Genomic DNA, 19,855 nt, shown 5'->3' on the forward strand with positions numbered 1-19,855 from the left:
AACATGTCATTCCGTGGGTTCCTCTGCGTGTGAGCCGACACCACCATTTAGCCACGCAAACAAAGTAACAATAATGCCGAGGTGGTAATCCCTTTGGGCGTTCTTGTAGCAAAACTCCCCCCAAATTTACACTCCAATCATCCACCTACACACAATTTTTTTTTTTGGTGAAGTCAGGCAAGACTAAAACCAGAGGCTTGGAAATGGCTGAATTCAATTCAATGAAGGCGGACTCCTGCTCCTCTCCCCATTTAAATTTTACTCCCTTTCTCTTAAAACATTTAAGGTAGCACACATTTTAGCATATGCTGATTGAACTTGCTGAAGTATCCTTGCATCCCCATTAAGCACACGAGGCTCTTAACATTCTTAGGGTTAAGGTAATTCACAATCAGACTTATCCATTCCGTATTCATTAGCATTTTCTCCTCCCTGATGATGAAGCCTAGGACCTTAATATTTTTCTGGGCCCAACATACTTTGTCAGGATTTATAGTCAACCCAGGTTCTTGTAATCTCTTCAAAACTTGACGTAAATGTTCCAAATGATCTTCCAGGGTATCTGAATACACAAATATATCATCCAGGAAACATAATACAAATTTATTCTGAAAACCCTTCACAATGCAAATTAAAATCTGGGTGCCATAATTTACCCCGAAAGGCACCCTACGCCAATCATATGCCCCCATAGTTTTACGAACCTGGTACAGGCCCAACATTTCTCATCGAGAACGCATTGGTGAAAAGTGGCGTCAAGAACCAAAAAAATTTGCTTTGCTTAGGTACTGAAACAGCACTTCAATTTTGGACAAGGGAAAAGATTCTAGCCGAATTTTTTCATTAAGCTGGTGGTAATCCAAAACCAAACAGTACTACCCAGGTTTCTTTTTCTTCATAAGGAAAGGGGAGGCATATGGTGAACCAGAAGGTGTTATAATCTGTTTTTCCACAAATCGTGGATAATTTCCTAGAAAATGCAATTTTTGTGGGGGGGTGCACTGATACGGAGAACACTTCACAGGCTTATCGTCCAACAATTCGATGTGGTAGGGCAAAAACTCACATTTCCATAACCTTTTGGTGATGACATCCTGGAACACCTTTATTATATCTTGCCATCAGCCGGGGTCTCGTGCTCGATTCCCGCGGCGAGTCTAAGGGGCTGGTAGCGGATTATGGTTTGATTTTCCAGGAGGGCGCCAGGCTAGCTCGTGCGTCTAACCATTTGTGTGGATCGATCGGCCCCAGCGTGCTTCCTTAGACTCGGTGGCTTGGATTTAATAGTGTTATCTAGCTGCTAATGAAACATGATGGCACTCCCTATTCAGCATAGTTGGCTGGTGCCTAACTACGCAACAGAAACACTCATTTTCACTCCTGAATGTAGGTTACACAAATTTATTGACGAACATGAATTGTACACGGCACTAGACTTGATTAGTTCTTTGGACAGTAATGAATACACGAGAATTACACGACACTATACTCTTGATCGGGTTACTTATATCTCTCCCTAAGGCAGTTCGTCGTAGGGGAAGTTTAGTGGCACTTGGAGTTGGCCACGTCTGTATATGAAAGATAACAGGCGGTAAGCCTAATTCGCATTTGCGAATTATTCACATTAAATTAATCCCGAGGGGATGTGGTTGAGGCCGGCAGACGTTTGCTCGGCTGCGTTAACTAAAGCTCTGTCTCCTGGAGCCGGCCAGGTCTGGATAATGGCTGTCCTTAACGCTGCCCTGTGGCCCGTGGCCTTAAGGCAGAAATTTACGATGGACGGGTTAATCCCTGCACCGTAAAAACCAACCCGGGGTCGCGTGGGGAGTTGAAGTTAAAGAAGGTTTGAGACATGACTATAATTACCAGTGTGAATAATCAGAGAATTGCAAGTTGAAGGCTCCCCACGGAATGAACACTTTCGCTCCGGGCCGCGAGCTGAACAGAACTGCCGGAGGGGGCTGGCGTCCGGTGGGGGGGATGGGGGGGGGGGGGGAGGAACAGTTCCGCCGCGCGCCAAGCCACGAGTCAAGAAAGAGATTACCGTTATTCGGTTTAATATTTGATAACTTACTCACTAAATGTACATGACCCTTATGTGATTAATTATTCAGGTAATAATTTCATTTCTAATCATTGACTAAAGTTTTAATTGCTAACATTGAAACTTTATTATTTGAAAAATGAGTCAAAAAAAAGATTCATAATTAAATGCTAAAAACCACTGGTTCTGTTTATGTTTTGTTCTGGATGTTGATTCAGCACTTTACCTTACACTTATTTTAAGCCCTTGGGCCGTGATGAAACTTAAGGGCGTTCGTTAATTACTGTGCCCTGAGGGGCTTTGTACTCGTGTGTTACGACGCACTTTTCGAATTACATGTTGATTAAATGGGATTGTTTTACGAGTGCGTTCAACGATTAATTGACGGTTGTTCGCGCTGGGTGGAGTTCTGTGGCAAAATTGTAACATTGGGAGTACTTGCGTCACAGCTCCGCGCTTGACCTGGGTTGGGTTGCTAGGGGTGCGTTCCACCAGCAGGAGCCAATACTGGCGGGCTGAGGCCGGGCTCAGATGACCTCCGGCGGTACGACGTCAATCTTGTATTTTTTCTACTTCGTCCTCACTCACCTTTCTTTCGCACCTTCAATACCTCCACAAACTACCTTTCGTTTACCCATAGGCATTTCCAGCCCCACTCTTACCTTAGGCTCATACAAAAAATGTAAACTCCTGTCTTTACAGTTTATTACTGTGGTGTCACTGAGGAAATTCATCCCCAAGATAATCTGACAAATTAGGTCGGAAATAACCCAAAACTCCCTACTCCCAAGTAAACCCCCCCATTTTTCAGAAGTAGACATACAACTGTACTTTAATAGAATCATTAGTTCTTAATTTCTTCTTTAGTTGTTTATTCATTCACACGACTACTTAAAAACTTGATTAACAAAATTGCAGGTGCTCCTGTGTCTATCAAGGCTCACACTTTATTACCTATACCAATTAGTTTTCACACATGAACTATTTTAATCTCGTAAAACAACCAACCGCTGTTTATCTCCAAATGTCAATTTTTGCATACATCTCCTTTCTCGACACCTCCTCACAGTGTGCCCTAATACACCACAATACCTGCAAACGTTCCTGTGCTCCAAATTTTTCCTACAGTGCCGCTGCACACGCCTCTCACTACCACAAGCAAAACAGGATTTAACTTCACTGGGTGATGAATCTATCCAAATGGTGCTCTATTTCCCTTCTAAAAACAAAATTCTCCAATGTGACCTTCTTTACCACAAAAATTACATAAATATTTTTGCCTTATTCCCCACTTAATTCGCACCTTTAAATGCCCAACTCCTCCACAGTTAAAACACTGGACTGTAGTTGGCTTTATTCCAGCTTTGTTCTTGTTCATCTTCTTTTCCCCCACCATTGACCATAAAAATGCAATATAGGATGTGTACAGCACTGACCATAAAAATTAAGTATAGAAAGCTCTGGTTATAATTTTTAGGACCAAAATGCAATATAGGAAGTGTACAGTACTGGCCATTAAATGCATAATAGGATGTGTACAGCACTGATCATAATTCATAATATTTCACTATCATTTTTAATTTTATTAAGGAATAAAACTAAACTGCTGGTATAAAGCTAATATGCCCTTATGTTGTGCCTCATGTCACCTACACATCCAAATAAAGATTCCTGAGGTACATAGCATACAGCTCTTTAAAATGCACTATAAAGAAAAACAATATTTCACAGTAATTGGTAATTTTATTTTTTTAAGGTATAAAACTAAATTTACGCCCATATGTGTTGCCTGACTTCACCTACACGTTCAATGAAGATACCCGAGGTACATAGCATACAGCTCTGTGAAAATGACACAGAACTACAAGGAAATACACAATATTTCACAGCAATTGTTCAAATTTTTTTTTAAGGTATAACACAAAACTGTAGGTATAGAGCTGATATGCCCATATGTTGTGCTTCATGTCACCTACACTATATATCTCGAGTGTCTTTATTTGGAAGTGTAGGTTACATGAGGCACAACATAAGGGCACATCAGCTTTACACAAGCAGTTTAGTTTTATACCTTAAAAAATAAAATTAACGATTGTGAAATTTTGTGAATTATGATCAGTGCTGTACACATTATATGATGCATATTTATGGCCAGTGCTGTACACATATTATACATTTTCATGGCCAGTAATGTACACTTTCAATATCACATTTTTATGGCCAGTGCTGTACATGTCCTATGATTAAATTTTAAAGTCATTACTGTACTTTTCTTTTAATGCATTGTTCATGGCCAGTACAGTAGCTTTGAATCCTCCCACAGAGGCTGCTCGGTGGGGGAATGGAAGGGAACAAGAATAAAGCTGTAATAAAGCCAACTCAGTTCAGTTCTGATAGGGTTGGAAGCTGAATATCTTAGGGAAATTGATTATTAATAGTTTGGAGCCCACTGTAATATTGAAGCTCTCATCACCTTAAGCTCACGTGCATAATCGAGTGACATAAAACAATGCCAAACAATACAAAAGAAGGTGCAACTATAGAAAAAAGAAGCAAAAATAGAATTTGAGCACTTCCTTCACAACTACATATTAACAATTTTACAAATTTCTATCAATCTTTGAGAGCATGAACACTGTATTGCTGCTGTTAGCCACAACTAGGGGTGCAAATATGTAGGGTTCACAGGGGAGGCCTGCAGAATCTGCATCCAGGTTTTGCACGTGGGTCATCACAACCACACGTTGTCAGTGAGGGCCTCTTAATTCCAGGGGGACCTGGGCCTCCCTGCCCCTCCCTTTCCGTGGATCCATATCAATGGTTGCAATAGTTTGTTGCTATTAAGCATAATATGTTTTACAAGTCAATACAACATTAAGAAAATGGATTTCATAGCAGCTTTCTTATGTCCTTCTGTTTGTTACTATCCCAACTTAATGCTATTTCTTTGCTTGAATCCTCATAATTTTTCTATTTCCAAAAAAACTTACAAGAACTGATTTTGAAAGGGAAAAATAAAAGGAATTTTGGTCATTTTTTTACGAATATATCAAATTGGGGAAAGGAAGTGCGCAAGGAATATTTTTCATAAATGTATTAATAATGTAAATTCTTATTACACCAATTATTATTAATGCATTATACCTATTCTTATTAATGCATTAACCAAAATAAAATCATTGCACGTTAACTCATTAAAAAAAAAAATGGAGCAATGCTTAAAAAAAAAGTTTAATATTACAGTAGTATAAATTAGTGAATTAAAACCTATAAATTAACTAATACATTTATATAAAAAAATCTGATATTTTATTGGACCTAATTATTACACATGCGTATATAAATATAATTCATCACACAACACACAAACACTTATGAATTAAAAAAAATTAAAATTTTAATATTTTATTAGCAACAAAAAAGATTTAAAAAAAAAACAATGTAAACATGATGCATGTGCACATAAATGTCTGTACAACCACACAAAACTCCATGGTGAAGCTACTTTTTCATCATCTCTGACAATGTTTTTGCAAGGGTGAAATTGCTCTCCGCCAATCGGTCAAAACCGGATGATACAATCGACGTCAGATTGTCAATAGAGTCTGCTATCCTTGAAAATGCATCCAATTTCTTCTGTACTGCGTAACCAGCAAAAAGCTGCGACTGTGCTCCATTGCTGGACCAAAATCAAAAGCATTCACATGAAGCACTAACCAATTCCAAGTTCAGCTGTAAGAATTAAGGGAACATTAAAAATATCTTATCATTGTCACCAGAATTGGTCATGAAAATTACAACATTCCTCATTAAATTGGTTAGCAAAAAAGGTATATTCATTCTGTTAAAACCAGTGGCAGGTACAGAAATACATTTCGGAGGACAACACAGGGAGAGGAGGGGGAAAGTAGGAATGACTTGAGTGTTTTGGGTGGTTTGAAATACCTCCCAGTTAAATAGGGAGATCAAATTTTTGAAAAAATAGTCCCTGAATAAAGTTATTTTAACACATTTCTAACATCATATCAACAAGAGTAAAATAACTTGTAACACTGAAATACGTAAAATATTACTTTTCGTATAGACAAAAATTTAATTATCATCAAAGGTCAGGTATGGCCAGGTGTAGATTATTTATTACTCTTTTTTTTAAATCCATGGTGCGTTAAGTAATGGGAAGGGGGAAACAGATTGCCTCCATTGCTTCTCGCACTGGATCGCTACTGGTTAAAACATTGGAAATATACAATACACCTAGAGGCAACAACTAGGAAAACATAATTACTGGACACTGAAGTAATATATACAAATTTATCAATATGATAAAAGGTTATTTGCTGAAATGCAGATATTTCTATGTTTAATTTTACAAAAAAATTAACAACACAAAATTACAGTACAGTATTTGAAGAGATTAAGGCTGGCTGGCACAGTCAGGTAAGGGAAGCCTAAGTAAAATCTTTGCAAGTTAATCAAAAGAAGTAATACTTTCATTTGCCTCAAGACACAACTGAGCACAACTGAGAACTACAACAAAAGTATTCCTGCTGAAGATGCAACATGGGAAATCCTTGGTTGCAGACACCAGAGTAACCTTCCACTAAAAATGAATTTTCTAAAGTTAATCTCTTTGAAAGCACAAAAATGGACATAATTTTCCCCCCTCAAAACTTCCATTATCTATTACTATTAGTTCTGATGAGACACGACTGTTGCATTAAAAACCTACATAAACTATTGACTATTTCCTAAAATTTGATTTGATTAGGTATTAAGTAACTCAAATTTAGGGGGATGAAAAGTTGTTAAAATGAAGGAGGGGTGGATATGTAACATTTTAAAGTCTACTAACATAAATGAGCAACGTATCATAATGTCTCTTATATCAAGATACTTATTAAAAAAAAAAAAAACAGAATTAATTAAAATTTGACTGAAGGAGATGAAAAGCAGTGAAGCATAGCTGCATGTATTTTATGGGACGCAATAAAAATTACAAACTTTGATTTTGTACGGATAATATAAAACTTGAAGTGACATATTTATATTTATCACTTAGGCAGTTTCTGTGAGACCTGCTTACAAAACCTGTTTGGTCAAGAGTGTTCTTGATGAAGACCTTTCATCATTAGTGCTGCAACTAAGAAACATACACCAGCATTTATTACAGAAATTTTAAGCAGTGCTAATATTAGAGTAAAAAAATTGTTTCCAAACTACTATAATTTCTGCTGTTACTTATTCAAAATGTAGAATATCTCTAGTAGCATGTTGCATACTTTTCACTTTCACCTGTGCAACAAGCTGGGTGTATCTGTTATTGAAGTAAAATGTCTATTGCCTGAACACATAACTTGTGCGTGAATCAAAATAACATATCGCTGCAGAACAGCAGAATATAATTAGTTTTGTTTTTAAATAAGGTTTAATATGAATCATTAGTAATTTTCTTATATATATATTATATCTATATACACACACACATGCACGCACACTCACACACATATACTAGCTGCAGCCCGGGCTGAAAACAGGGTGAGGGGACCTTTTTCGAAATCAGATGTAGTTAGTTATTGTATTCTTAATTTGAATGTCAAGTGTGCAAAATAATTTATATCACTTTCAGATCCCGACAGACGTTGTTCTGCCAGTGTATAGTTATTTACCTGTATATATCGAAAAATTGGTGGTCTGTATGTAATCTAGACTTTATTAAGCACTATAGAAAAAAGCTGAAAAATAACAGATTACTAATATTGAAATGATTCCATTATCTAGCTAATGCTCAGCATACATTGCAATGCCTCATTCATTTTTGTTTTGTAATATGTTTAAAGTAGTTACACATATACAAATCATCCATCCATATCTCTAAATATATATTTATCTCTATTTACATCTATATATATGTATCTCTCCATCTCTATTTATCTCTCTATATCTACATATATACTTTTATACCTCCCACTATCTCTATCTCTTCTATATATAAATCTCTATATAGCACTATACATCTCTATATCTCTTTATCTAACCCATTTCATTCTCTATACCTCACTCTATCTCAACTTATCTCTCTGTCTCTCTCAATCTCACTCTGTATATATATCACTCTCTGTCTCTCTTTTATATTTAAATAAATTGTCTCATGTGTGCGCAATTAGACAACAAAAACAGATGAAGTGCTGCTATATAATATGAAATAAACACATTTTTTTTTAAAGATTCATGCTCCAACTATTGCCAAATAGTTATATGTATTGTCTCAGAAACCTTCACGGGCATCCGCATAACTCCTCACCAAAATTTAATCGCAATCGGATGAATCGTATAGGAACGCATACGGCACAAACAAACGAAAATTAAAGACATGACAAATGCATTGAACGAAGGTGCGTTTAAAATTCAAGTCAACTCTATCTATTGACAAAGTTAAGAACCAAACTGTTATTAGCACCTTTATTTTGCTAGCCGCTGCGAGCTCCACTAAGCGGGCTGGTCTCACCAAGGAGAAAAATATGAATTTGCAAGACCTTACTATGTGTATGATCATGTAGCTGACATAGAGAAATGACACTCACTCATTATTTGTATGTCTATGACCTATGATTTTTTCTGTTATAAAATAAATTTTCACTTTTTCACTCCCTTAAGGATGGAATTTCATATTAATATGTAGCCTATGTGTTATTCTGATGTATAAGCTATATTATTGTAAAGTTTCGTTAAAATCCATTTAGTAGTTTTTACGTGAAAGAGTAACAAACATCCATCCATCCATTTTTACAAACTTTCGCGTTTATAATATTAGTAGAATATATATACATATACACACACACGCGTGTGCGCACACACACACACACAGAATTTTCTATATATCTGTGTTATATATATATATAACACAGATGTGATTTTGATTTTGATTTATGTGATACACATGATATAATTTCCCAACGGTCACAGTTTACAAAATAATATTTACTTACGTCTCAAATACATGAATTTAATTTAAGTACCGTGATCTTGGAATATTAAAATTTTTTGTATCGCCCTGATATTTCTCCGACTATCCCTAAACCATATTTTTGGAAAGTAATATACACTTTTTCTGGTTATCCAGAATCGTTGCCATCATGTACAAACAATGATCACTTCATTTTCTAAGAAAATCTTACTATGATGGCTGATCGTGTAGCTATTATTTTTCCACCTCATCGTCGTAAGCTACTAATTTTCACTGCTCATCACAAGGCGTACAAACAAAAAACTTTTGAGGCGGTCTCCAGATAGAATCAAGAGTTAAAAAAAAATATGATAAAAATATCATACAATTAATCATGACATTAAAATATCTGCCTACATAGCCTCACTAATGTTAATTTTTGTCATACAACATAGTATATACTATATTATTTCACTATGTTAAAATACTGATGTCCTGACTGATGTCATAGTTGTAACTGTTTTCTGAAAATCTTTACCCCACTGAAAAGGTGCCAGCTTATTGTTTAAATGTAAATTAAGATAGCACAAAACGTGAACTCAGAACAGCCATGGCTAGTACAAAGTAATAAGATGTGTAAGAAGAGAGAGAAAGATAAAAGAGGAGAAAGTAGTCAGGGTAATGCCAAGTGTAACAGAAGGAAGTTTTAAGACGAGTAAAGAACGGTCTAAAGGAAAATAGTGACAGTTGACGAGTGAAATCATGTACAGGTGCAAATGGAACTGCAAAAGTAATGTCCAAGAAAACCAATTAAAGAAAATTTATATATATAAAAAAAGAACTACCAATGTAAAACATTATTACACAAGCTAAACACTCTTAAATAAACTTACAATCATGCTTCTATAAAATCGCAAGGGTTTGTGGATGGTTTTCTGTATTTTAAGAAGCTTTGTAACTGTATGGTGTGTGAAAGATGAGCTGCGAATGGACCACATGGAAAGGAAGGTATTCAGTTAACCCTCAGAAGTTGCCATAAGTGGTCGTGGTCGATCGGTGGCTCACAAATTAATGTTTTTAATGGAGTGAAAAAACAATGTAACGTCTGCGATTCGGGCCATAACTGGAAAAATTGTTCTTTTGTACAAATAAAACCAGAATCTTTTGTCCACAGGCAGCAGCTTAAGCTTGGGCGAAGCTTTGGTGCGCGTTTGCTTTTTGTCCCGCGAGAACAATAGCTTCTTTGTAATGTGAGCTGTAAGCAATCACAGGACATAACTACCGTATTTACTCGCATATAAGTCGCCATCGCAGATAGGTCGCACCCATAATTTGAGGTCTTGAATTTGGTATTTAAGATTCCCCCCATATAGGTCGCACCGGTAATTCATTACCGCGCCGTGCGCGGAGAAAGGTCATTGTACTCGATCAGCTGCTGTTACGGCGTGCCTGCTGGCTGTCTTTGTTCACTGAGCTGCGCATGTGCAGTATAACTCACTCAACGCTCCGCCCAGACTCGTGACCTTGCATCAGCAGCCAGCCAATAGATGCGAGCTTAGCAGAAAAAAATATAAGCTCCACATCCCGTGTACCAGTTTTCTCCAGTTTATTGGTATACGCACCAGTTTTCTCGCTGCCGTGACACGTTCATGTTTACGTCCATCTTGATGTCTTGATACCAATAATTAATTAATTATGATCCCCAGAAATAAATTGTTAGTTTAAAAAATATGCATCAACTGTACAATACTTCCGAAATTATAAAATAAGTATAAAACAGTTACCAAGACTTCGCTCATTTTATCTTGTGAAGTTTGTCTCGTACCAGTATTTCGGCTAAGTTGTGACATAAATACAGTATCAGAAATTAACAATCAGCCATGTTCATACATTCGTGAGTTTACGTTTTTCCCTCGTGCATTTTAGATTGTATCCTGCTATAATTACTCGGACTTAAATTATTACATGTTTAGAAATAAAAGCAACTTTTCATGTTATAAAATATGTATATTTTGCGATTTAAAATGTTCATTGCCGACTATAAACGTTACGTTTTTCACAATGTTTTTAGGCCTACTAGCTAATCTTATTTACTCTTAAAGTAAGTACCCACGGTATTTTATGGTTGTTTATGGTTGTTACGTGACGTAAATAGCGGGATGGATTCGATTTTTGAGTCGTAATTTGCGTGAAAGTATTGTATTGGACTAAATGGGAACTAAACGGGACCTGAAGAATATAGTGCAAATAACGGGAAAAAGTAAATAACGGTAACGTAAATAAGGGGTTTCGCTGTATGTGTACATTGTAAATAAATTTGCCTATACCTATATAAACTTCTTTTTCGCATTTTAAAGCAAAATATTCCAAAAAAAATTCCTCAAAAATTTTTCTTCACATATAGGTCGCACTTCATTTTTTCCCCATCAAATCTGGTAAAATTGCCGCGACCTATATGCGAGTAAATACGGTATCCTTTTTTCTCAGTAAAGAAACATTACAAACATTAGACGTTTAGTAATTTGCTTCTAAGCGACATTGTCATGGTGAAGTTATTTTCTTTATATGAAACCATGCCATCTTTTTAAGTGGCATCATTGTTTAGATTTTTGGTAAAGGAAGTCTAAATAGTAACAAACTATTTGCAAAATCTTTTATTGAAGCAGAAAGTCATTATAATTTCCTGTAAAATCATTTAGTCAATATACTGAACATAATTTTTCTACATGTGTTCATAAACTGAAACAATGTTAGACCAATGCTAAATGCTAGCTGAAGGCAAACTTAAAAAAAGTACATTTTTATTTTGTTAAAAACACATTGACATTGAAGACTGTATATTAACTGATATAATTGATTACAGGAAATGATTTTACCTTGACTGCTCAGAAATTTGGTTTACAATAAAAAAAAAAGTACTGACTATACATTGGAAGTGAATATTTAAACTGTTGTGTCTTGAAACTTGTACTTGGCCAATTTGCCCCTAATATCTTCAATACCTACGTAATATGTTATCAGGCAGAGTATCCCATATCACTAAACACATAAGACTCTAATCAATAATTATTTCTGATCAGGGAACTTACACTAAAATTGTTTTCTAGCATAAAAAAGCATTTTATGAACACTTACTCACCCCACATTCGTGGACTCGCCCCCACCCGTGTTTTCACTCAAATATTCATCATAGTCTTCATCGTCATCATCATCATCATAATCAGCATCCTCTTCATCTGCAACATGTGTAGAGAAGTCATGTACCTAACATGTAAATATAACATAAGTAAGAATGTTATAAACAAAGAATCATCACATAATTTTAGAGCATTGTTTCCTAGTGAAAAATACCAAACAGTGGTGGTAAGAAGTTGTTAACACCATCTATAGTACTATCGGTGGCCACAGCATATTAAAGGTGGCATCAAACAACATCACCAAGATCAACACAAAAAAAAAAGTGGCATAACCTTGAATTTTATAAATAGTACCAGATTACAAGTTTGAATTAAAACATTACTGAAATAAGCTTTCTCAAGATGCTGCTCATACCACACCAAAGAACAGAAACTTAAGGCCACAATTTGGAGCCTTATTACAAATTAATGCTTGCACCACCTTTGTTATGAGAGTAAATACAACAGGTCTGGAATGATAGCCGAATTAATAATTTACAGTTTTATTTATCAACTAATAACTACAGTATCTCTTGAATTGCAATAATCTAAATGTCTGTTCACAGAGTAATCACACTTTTAATAATTCCACAAGTTACTCTTCCCACTGAAGCTGTTTATCTGATAAAATATCAACCACCTTGTGCTCCCCTCCCCAAACCCTCCAAACAAGCTAAGGAAAGAACAAAAATAATTTTCTGGTGCCCTTTTTAAGATTTTGTTTACATCCCATAGCATATATGTGCAATTGTCTATTAACAAATGTTACAAACAAGAAACATTAGAAACAATAGACCAGGTTCCATAAATTTTTGGTGACTAATTTCTGCCAAGATACTGAGATAAAACTATACAGTTAGTATTTTGAAAACAGCCAATTTTGTAATTACAAAATTTTGCTCTAGAGAAATAAATGGGTCCAAGAGGTCTAAGAAACTGGGACAGTATTTAATAGTAATAAATTAACTCTAATTACTGATATTTTACCAAGTTGCTACATAGGTACATTTTAATACTTTAGTGTTGAAATTAAATCTAAAAGTAGAACTGCTCATTAAAGTTTTTTTTTATTGCTGGCTTCTGGAGTTTTGTGCCATGTTCAACTTTTAGCGATTTTGTAGAGGTCTGACATAAACTATTAATAACTAAGTCTTGCAATGAGGCTTATGATTTACCCACAAAACTGTCAAATTCAGCTGGTGTACACAATGCCATGTGCATTTGTTTACAATTTAAAGCAGAACATATTTAAACTCACTAACTATGAAATAATTACTCAGAGCCTTAGAACTTGGACTTACAAAGTGCTATAATATTTAATAACCTCAATGAACCAACTGCAGTGGTTAAGACACTACACTCGCATTACGGAGGACCCAGTTTCCAGTGCTGCCAACTTACACACACCCATTAGTAATCAAATTACAATTTATACATAAAATAAAGCACACATAAAAAAATGCAATAAAGTTTACGCAGAATACTATATTTTTCAAAATATTAACATTACTGTACATTATATTATTTATAATTTAAAAAAATTGCACATGTGTGAAAACCACTCATTAATAACAAAGCTCAAATAAAATTTAGGTTTTATAATGACATGAAGTAGTTTTCATATGGTTTACCATCATAATAAATGAGCTACATGAGTAAGATTTATTGTACGTAATGCTGATTCAACATTTTACATGTATCTATTTGGATGATGTATTTATTAAAAACTGTTACTGTTAAAAATTGAATTGTAAGTTCATTCTTGATAATACTGGCATTAGAATTCCCCAATTTAACAGCCGTTTAACATCTACCCTATGTACGTACCATAAAAAGAATGATATAATTTTTCGACTCATTTCTAATTTCAATAAATTTGATACTAATCTTAATCTGTAAAAGTGTAGCTATATAATGTATTTTTTTTTTTAAATTAAGCCTGCAATTAGTAATTTCATTATAATGTCTATGTTTTGTATTTCTTTTTATTCGTTTTATATTTTGATGTTAATTTTTAATAGTTATATTTTAAACTTTATTTGTTTGTATTGTTTATATGTTGTGCTTGTATATATGTGTCGTGCCCACCGCTAAAGCCCTCGGCTGTTGGTGCGCATGTTACAATATTAATAAATAATAAATAAATAATAAATAATGTAGCAGTTTCCATAATAGATAAAATTACTCCTCCCTAATTGCGTAGCTGTACGTGTTACCAGGCAATGATCACATGTAATCTGCACTACTCGGCAGCACCGGGGTTCAAACCGGAGCTCACCCGCGGCGCCCGTGCTGCTGTACATCTGCTGCATGACCAGCGACTGCTTCAGCACGTCCAGGTTGTTGGTGTGCTTGGCCCCGACGGCGTGCTTCTCCAGCTCGCTCTTGCCCGCGTTCAGCACCGTGCCGCACGCCACGCAGCGCGCCTTGCAGGGGTTGTCCGGGTCCGGGGCCAGCCAGTCCTTGAAGATGTCCATCTTGAGCCACTCGGGCCGGAAGGGCTTGGCCTTGCCGCTGCGCTGCCGGCCCGGGCCGTCCTCCAGCTCCTCCACCCTGGCCCGCTTGCTGTCCCCCTGCGGCCCGTCCCGGTCCCGCTCCGCCGAGACCACCTGGCCCGCACTGCGCACGTCACACTTGCAGGCGTTTCCTTCTACCGTTTTACATTCATGCGTGTTCAAACTGATACCATAACCAACAAAATCCTTTTTACTAATTTACATAATAAACTAATGCTAAAATATATACAATGAATAAACTTTTAAAAAAGGTTTCATTAATATTACTAATGAACAATAATTATTGTTGCATATATTTTAACTAATTTTGTTTTATTCTTTTGTCTGGTTTACTTTTCCAGTTTACATGCCTTTGGTTAAGTAAAAAAAAAGCCAGTTCAGAACTTTCTGTTTACTTTGCCAAAACTGTTACGTGTGGGGGGAACAGGTTTCGAAAAGATATCCTATTAATTTGGGCGAGCGAAGGGAGCCAGCCCTAACACTATCATGCAAACCGTGCATTTTTGTGGTACACTCAACGAAAAAAACTATTACACCTCTACATTTGAAATTTAATATAGCAATTAAAAGTCTTGTCTAGATGTGTTATCTATTATTATTTTTGTACACAAATATTGTAAAAAAAAAAAAAAATACAAAACAGTGATGTGTAATGCTTTATTAAGTGTAAAGGTATTTTACTACTAACACTATCTGTTCAAAATTTTAGAATTGAAAGGTATATGGATGTGTAATATTGTATTAACTTGACTGTTACTAACACCATATGTTACAAATTACAGAATTAATAGGGCATACTGATGTGTAATACTTCAAGAATGTTTAGGAAGAAAATTGTTGGACATTTAGATTATAAATAAATAGACAGTACAAATATTTGGAGTTTAAATAAACTACAAATGGAAAAAAACAAGATAGAGATGCTAAATTACAAAACTGTGTTTGTGCATGAAATATTTATTTTATTGAAGCATTTATAAAGTGTAACATTGATAACAAATACCTAACAGGTAAGTTTTTCTTTATTTTATTTTTAAAATACTTAGGTATTTAAGATAAATAGTAAATATTAAAACTGGTAGTTAAGTGAATATTTTAAATTAATATTAAATAAAATTTAAAGTTTACCTATTCTATAGCAAAAAAGTTAAGTGTGATTACAGTCATTGTCTGAAAAAATTAACAAATTTACAAATTTTCAAATTTAATATTTTCTTACACTTTGCAAATTAAAGTCTAAAATATTAGCTGTCAGAGTTTAATTCATTACTGAGTTTTAAAACAGCTGATATATTGCATAATAAAACTTAACTATGTATCACGAAAAAGACCGCGAGTGTACATGTATTAAAGTATACATGTATTTGCACTTGCAAACATGTTCGAAGCACTACAGGAGCGCGGAAGCACCAAGAGCATCCTGAATTCATCATTGTACTAGACAGGCATTAAAAAAAGCTTGCCAGCCCTAACAAAGCAATGCTTTAAGCTAGTTTATTAAAATGTCACTTTATTTATTGTACTAAAATTACACTAATTTCTGCAGCTAAAAAGATAACATCTAATTTACTAGATGTCTCTTGTCCTTTGTGCCACTGTCCCCACTATTCAATTGCATGCACTATGTCGCTAACTTCGCCTCGCCTATGTCACTTCGGGTTTTCCACTACAGCCATGAACTTCCTACACAGTTGATCACTGCCGAAGAACTCGCCTGCTCGCTGTTATCGAATGAACCACAACTCGCTGGTATAATTACTAACAACAACTTCAACTCTAGTATTGCCCCGAGGACTCGCTGGTATCATTACCAACCCTTTCCTGGACTCTACTCATTTCCGATGGGGGTCTCTCGCATAACTCTGACTATTCAGCCTGGTCTTTATGCACTCTTCCCGAAAGCCTGTCCGAATACCTCACACCTGCCATTTATATTGCATCACGAGGGTGAGGCTGACCCTTCTAGAAGCCTATTGGCATCACCAGCGAGCCGATGACGCATGAGCTGTATAACAAAGCCAGGTGCAGTGGTCCGGCGTAACACATGACAAGGGGGAAAGGGTGAGGCAATGGAATCGTTCCAGGCCAGCTGTGCTTGGGTAGGCAGGCTGGCTGGCTAGCTGCACTATAACAATACAATATACAGGGTTTATCCGTGAAGTAATGAGACTGGCCGCTCCACGGAGCTCCAGTCGCCGGGAGGGCGGTCCCCGGCGGGGAGATTTGTGGTGGGGGGTCTAAACTAAGCAACGCACTTGGTGGCAGTCGCGTCCGAGCTCTGAAGCAGTGAGAATCACATGTGGCGCACAAGCCGTATTTTGAGTTTTTGTCACGGCAGAAAACGTCCAAAATGGAGCATTCACTGGAGCAGCGCTACGCAATTAAATTTTGCTTTTCCCTCAGCAAAACCTTCGAGACGCTTGCCTTGATTAAAGAGACTAACAAGGACGACGCCCTGTCAAGGACCCAGGTTTTCCGGTGGTTCAGCGAGTTCAAGAATGGACGGGAGACAGTTGCAGACATGGAACAATCTGGACATCATTCAACGAGTGGTTTGGACGAAAATGTGGCCAAAGAAAAAAATCTCCTGGACTCTGATCATCATTTGAGTGTAAGATTAATCTCTAAAGACCTAAACATCTGCAAAACAACTGTTCACAAAAGTACTTCTGAAAATTTGAACACGTGGAAAGTTTATGTGAAATTGGTGACAAAAGGGTTGAGTAATGAACAAAAACAGTGACGAGCTGACTTTTCCTGTGAGATGTTGGAGCAGTTAGAAAGTGAACTGGACTTCTTGAACAACATAATAACAGGTGATAAATCATGGGTGTTCCAGTACAACCCCAAAACCAAGAGCCAAAGTTCAGAGTGGCATGCCTCGAACTCCCACATGTATTAAAAAGATGTCAACCATACCCTAAAAATACATTTAAAAAGAAACATAAACAAAACATACAAAACTACAGTGTGTTATTTTGGCATTTAATGTTCTTTTTCAGCTTAATACTTAAAATGTAACATTAAAACCAAACCACATTAGCTATACTAATTCATAAATCTACCATAATGAACCTTACAATTACAGCTGACAACAGACAAGAATAATACCTGTTTTGGACTGAAACAATTGCTTCACTATCCATTTTTGTCATCAGATTTGGGTTCCTTTTAATAACGATAATCTTCCTCCCTGACAAGGGTTTGAATGTTGTTGAGCTCTGAATATGAATTTTTCCTGAAATTAAACATTTTTCATTGTTAAGTGAGTTACGAGGGTTCTTAATGTACGTACATTCTGTTCAAGATAAAGTGTGAATTTTTTGACAGATTGCTAGTAAAGTGCTACATGAATGTGTGTATGACTTGTTTATTACATCACAATATTCAGCTGTCAAAGTCTACATACTTTTTGCTTGCAGCACTTGTAAAAAATTTTTTTACATTTTGAACACAGTATACCCAAATATCTGAAGTACATAATTCCACAAATTTCTATTTAAAAAAAAATTTTATCTGCACATGTAGTACATAAATTAACACTTATATCTCTATGTAACATTTTAAGTATAATATTAAAATGAGATACGTTAGTTTTACTTCTAGTTATAGGTAGGACTACTTATTTCCTTTCTTAAGCCTAATATTCTGGCATAAGCATGCTAACATAGGTTAAAAATTAATGGCAGGTCCAGAGTTTCACTACGTTGTGAGAACATGAATGATGATGCAATGAGACCGTAGTTTCTCTCATTAGCTTCTTACTTCGGGTGAACTAATCATAAAAAAACACTAACACTAGGAGTGATTGGTGTCAAGTTTTAGGCCTGCTGCCTGTGCAATTATTTACAACTGCCACAAACAGGCAATCAGCATTGAGAAGAACTAATGAAAATAAAAAAAAACATACCTACTAGTTTCCTTACTAAATTTTGATTTATGTAATCAAGTATGTTAAGAAACAACTGTGCAATCTACTCTTTGTGTTTAATTTTCTGGGATGTGATTGGTTCTTATAAATATTCACAACATAATGTGCCCAAAATTTTATTAGTGCTCTGCAATTATAACTGCAACTTCCACAAATAAGGCATGTAAAGTCACTGAAGAACATGCTAAAATGACTATTTGATACAATATTTTAAAAAATCTGTGAGTGGGTAAGTTTCACAAGAGACAGATAGCCTACAGATTATTTACGGGAGAAAGTGTAAATATTTTAATCAAACAAAAAAGGATACAAGACAATTTTAAAGGAATTTCCTTTAAATTCATAGCACAACTATTACTTGCATCTATGAATAAATATTGTCTACGAAAAATTTGGGTCATCAGAGAAAACATCATAAAAAAAAAGATAAAACAAGGTCTTCAATAAATTACTTGAAAAACCTTACATGATTTTGGTTAGTATGAAAATTGAATTTCCAGACCAATAGTCCAACACACAAAGCAAGGTAAAGCAAGTAAATAACACAGCGAAATTGATTTCCAGAGGATATAAACGCAAACACAACTTTAATAAGACAAAAATCAGCTTTTTTAGTTTGACAAGTACAAGAACCACTTATTTGTAATATAAATAAGCAACAAAAACCTTGTATTTATATATTATTCAGTTACTTACCTTCCACTGACGGAGTTTCAATTGGCGCACAAACTGTATTTGCTAATGTTTTAAAATCTTCTTCCGTGGGCATTTTGATTTTTAGTTTAAATTTTATGCTACAAATAAATATCTCCACAAATTCACAGTTGTACCAAGCTATTACTTTATAGGCATCACTGAAAAAATTTCCCGTGACAAAATATTATTGTATACAAGGTCAGAAGAGTAAGTTCAGGCTCTTTCCGAAAAACCAGCCTAAAACCAAATAATACAAACGTCAGACGATAACCACATGTTACAAATGAAGAGTAATATTAAAATAACAGAATAAAAAGGAAATTTTTGTCAAAGATTTTATTAGTTGGATGATATCGTTCTTTTTCACAGTTATGAAATTATTTTTACAATTGGGTGACATCGCACCTTGTGGTTAATTTAAAATGCCTGTCAAATATCAAGTCGAATTCACTGCTGTAATATGCCCTACTCAATGTAAAAATTTAATTAATCATTTTTAAAAGGTTGACGCAAACCGTCGATACTCTCTGTCGCACAAGTCGTTATGCA

At 35.5% G+C, this 19,855-nt stretch overlaps 1 protein-coding gene across 2 annotated transcripts; it reads right to left on the bottom strand.

Annotated features, from left to right (window-relative positions):
• Positions 1–5,433: 5,433 nt before the first annotated feature.
• On the bottom strand, positions 5,434–19,524 carry LOC134534761 (uncharacterized). 2 transcript variants are annotated; one of them, XM_063373298.1, is made up of 5 exons: positions 19,307–19,522; positions 17,791–17,917; positions 14,442–14,782; positions 12,127–12,223; positions 5,434–5,723 (listed from the first exon to the last, which is right to left on the bottom strand). In XM_063373298.1, exons 1-5 carry the CDS (start codon positions 19,377–19,379, stop codon positions 5,546–5,548), a joined length of 816 nt encoding a protein of 271 aa, XP_063229368.1. In that variant the 5' UTR covers positions 19,380–19,522; the 3' UTR covers positions 5,434–5,545. The 2 variants fall into 2 exon arrangements, with proteins under 2 accessions (XP_063229368.1, XP_063229369.1); XM_063373299.1 differs by having other exon boundaries at positions 5,599–5,723; positions 12,123–12,223; positions 19,307–19,524.
• Positions 19,525–19,855: the final 331 nt, after the last annotated feature.

This window comes from Bacillus rossius, chromosome 8 (assembly GCF_032445375.1).
Source record: "Bacillus rossius redtenbacheri isolate Brsri chromosome 8, Brsri_v3, whole genome shotgun sequence".
In the NCBI taxonomy this organism is placed as follows: Eukaryota; Metazoa; Arthropoda; class Insecta; order Phasmatodea; family Bacillidae; genus Bacillus; species Bacillus rossius.

What these genes read in the sequence shown, in the direction of transcription:
- LOC134534761 (XM_063373298.1), bottom strand. Translation starts at nt 19,379, where the DNA reads ATGCCCACGGAAGAAGATTTTAAAACATTAGCAAATACAGTTTGTGCG. An exon ending in TGAAACTCCGTCAGTGGAAG is followed by an intron (nt 17,918 to 19,306) that starts GTAAGTAACTGA and finishes GTTTAATTTCAG; the next exon opens with GAAAAATTCATATTCAGAGC. An exon ending in GGCGAGTCCACGAATGTGGG is followed by an intron (nt 5,724 to 12,126) that starts GTGAGTAAGTGT and finishes ATTTTGGTCCAG; the next exon opens with CAATGGAGCACAGTCGCAGC.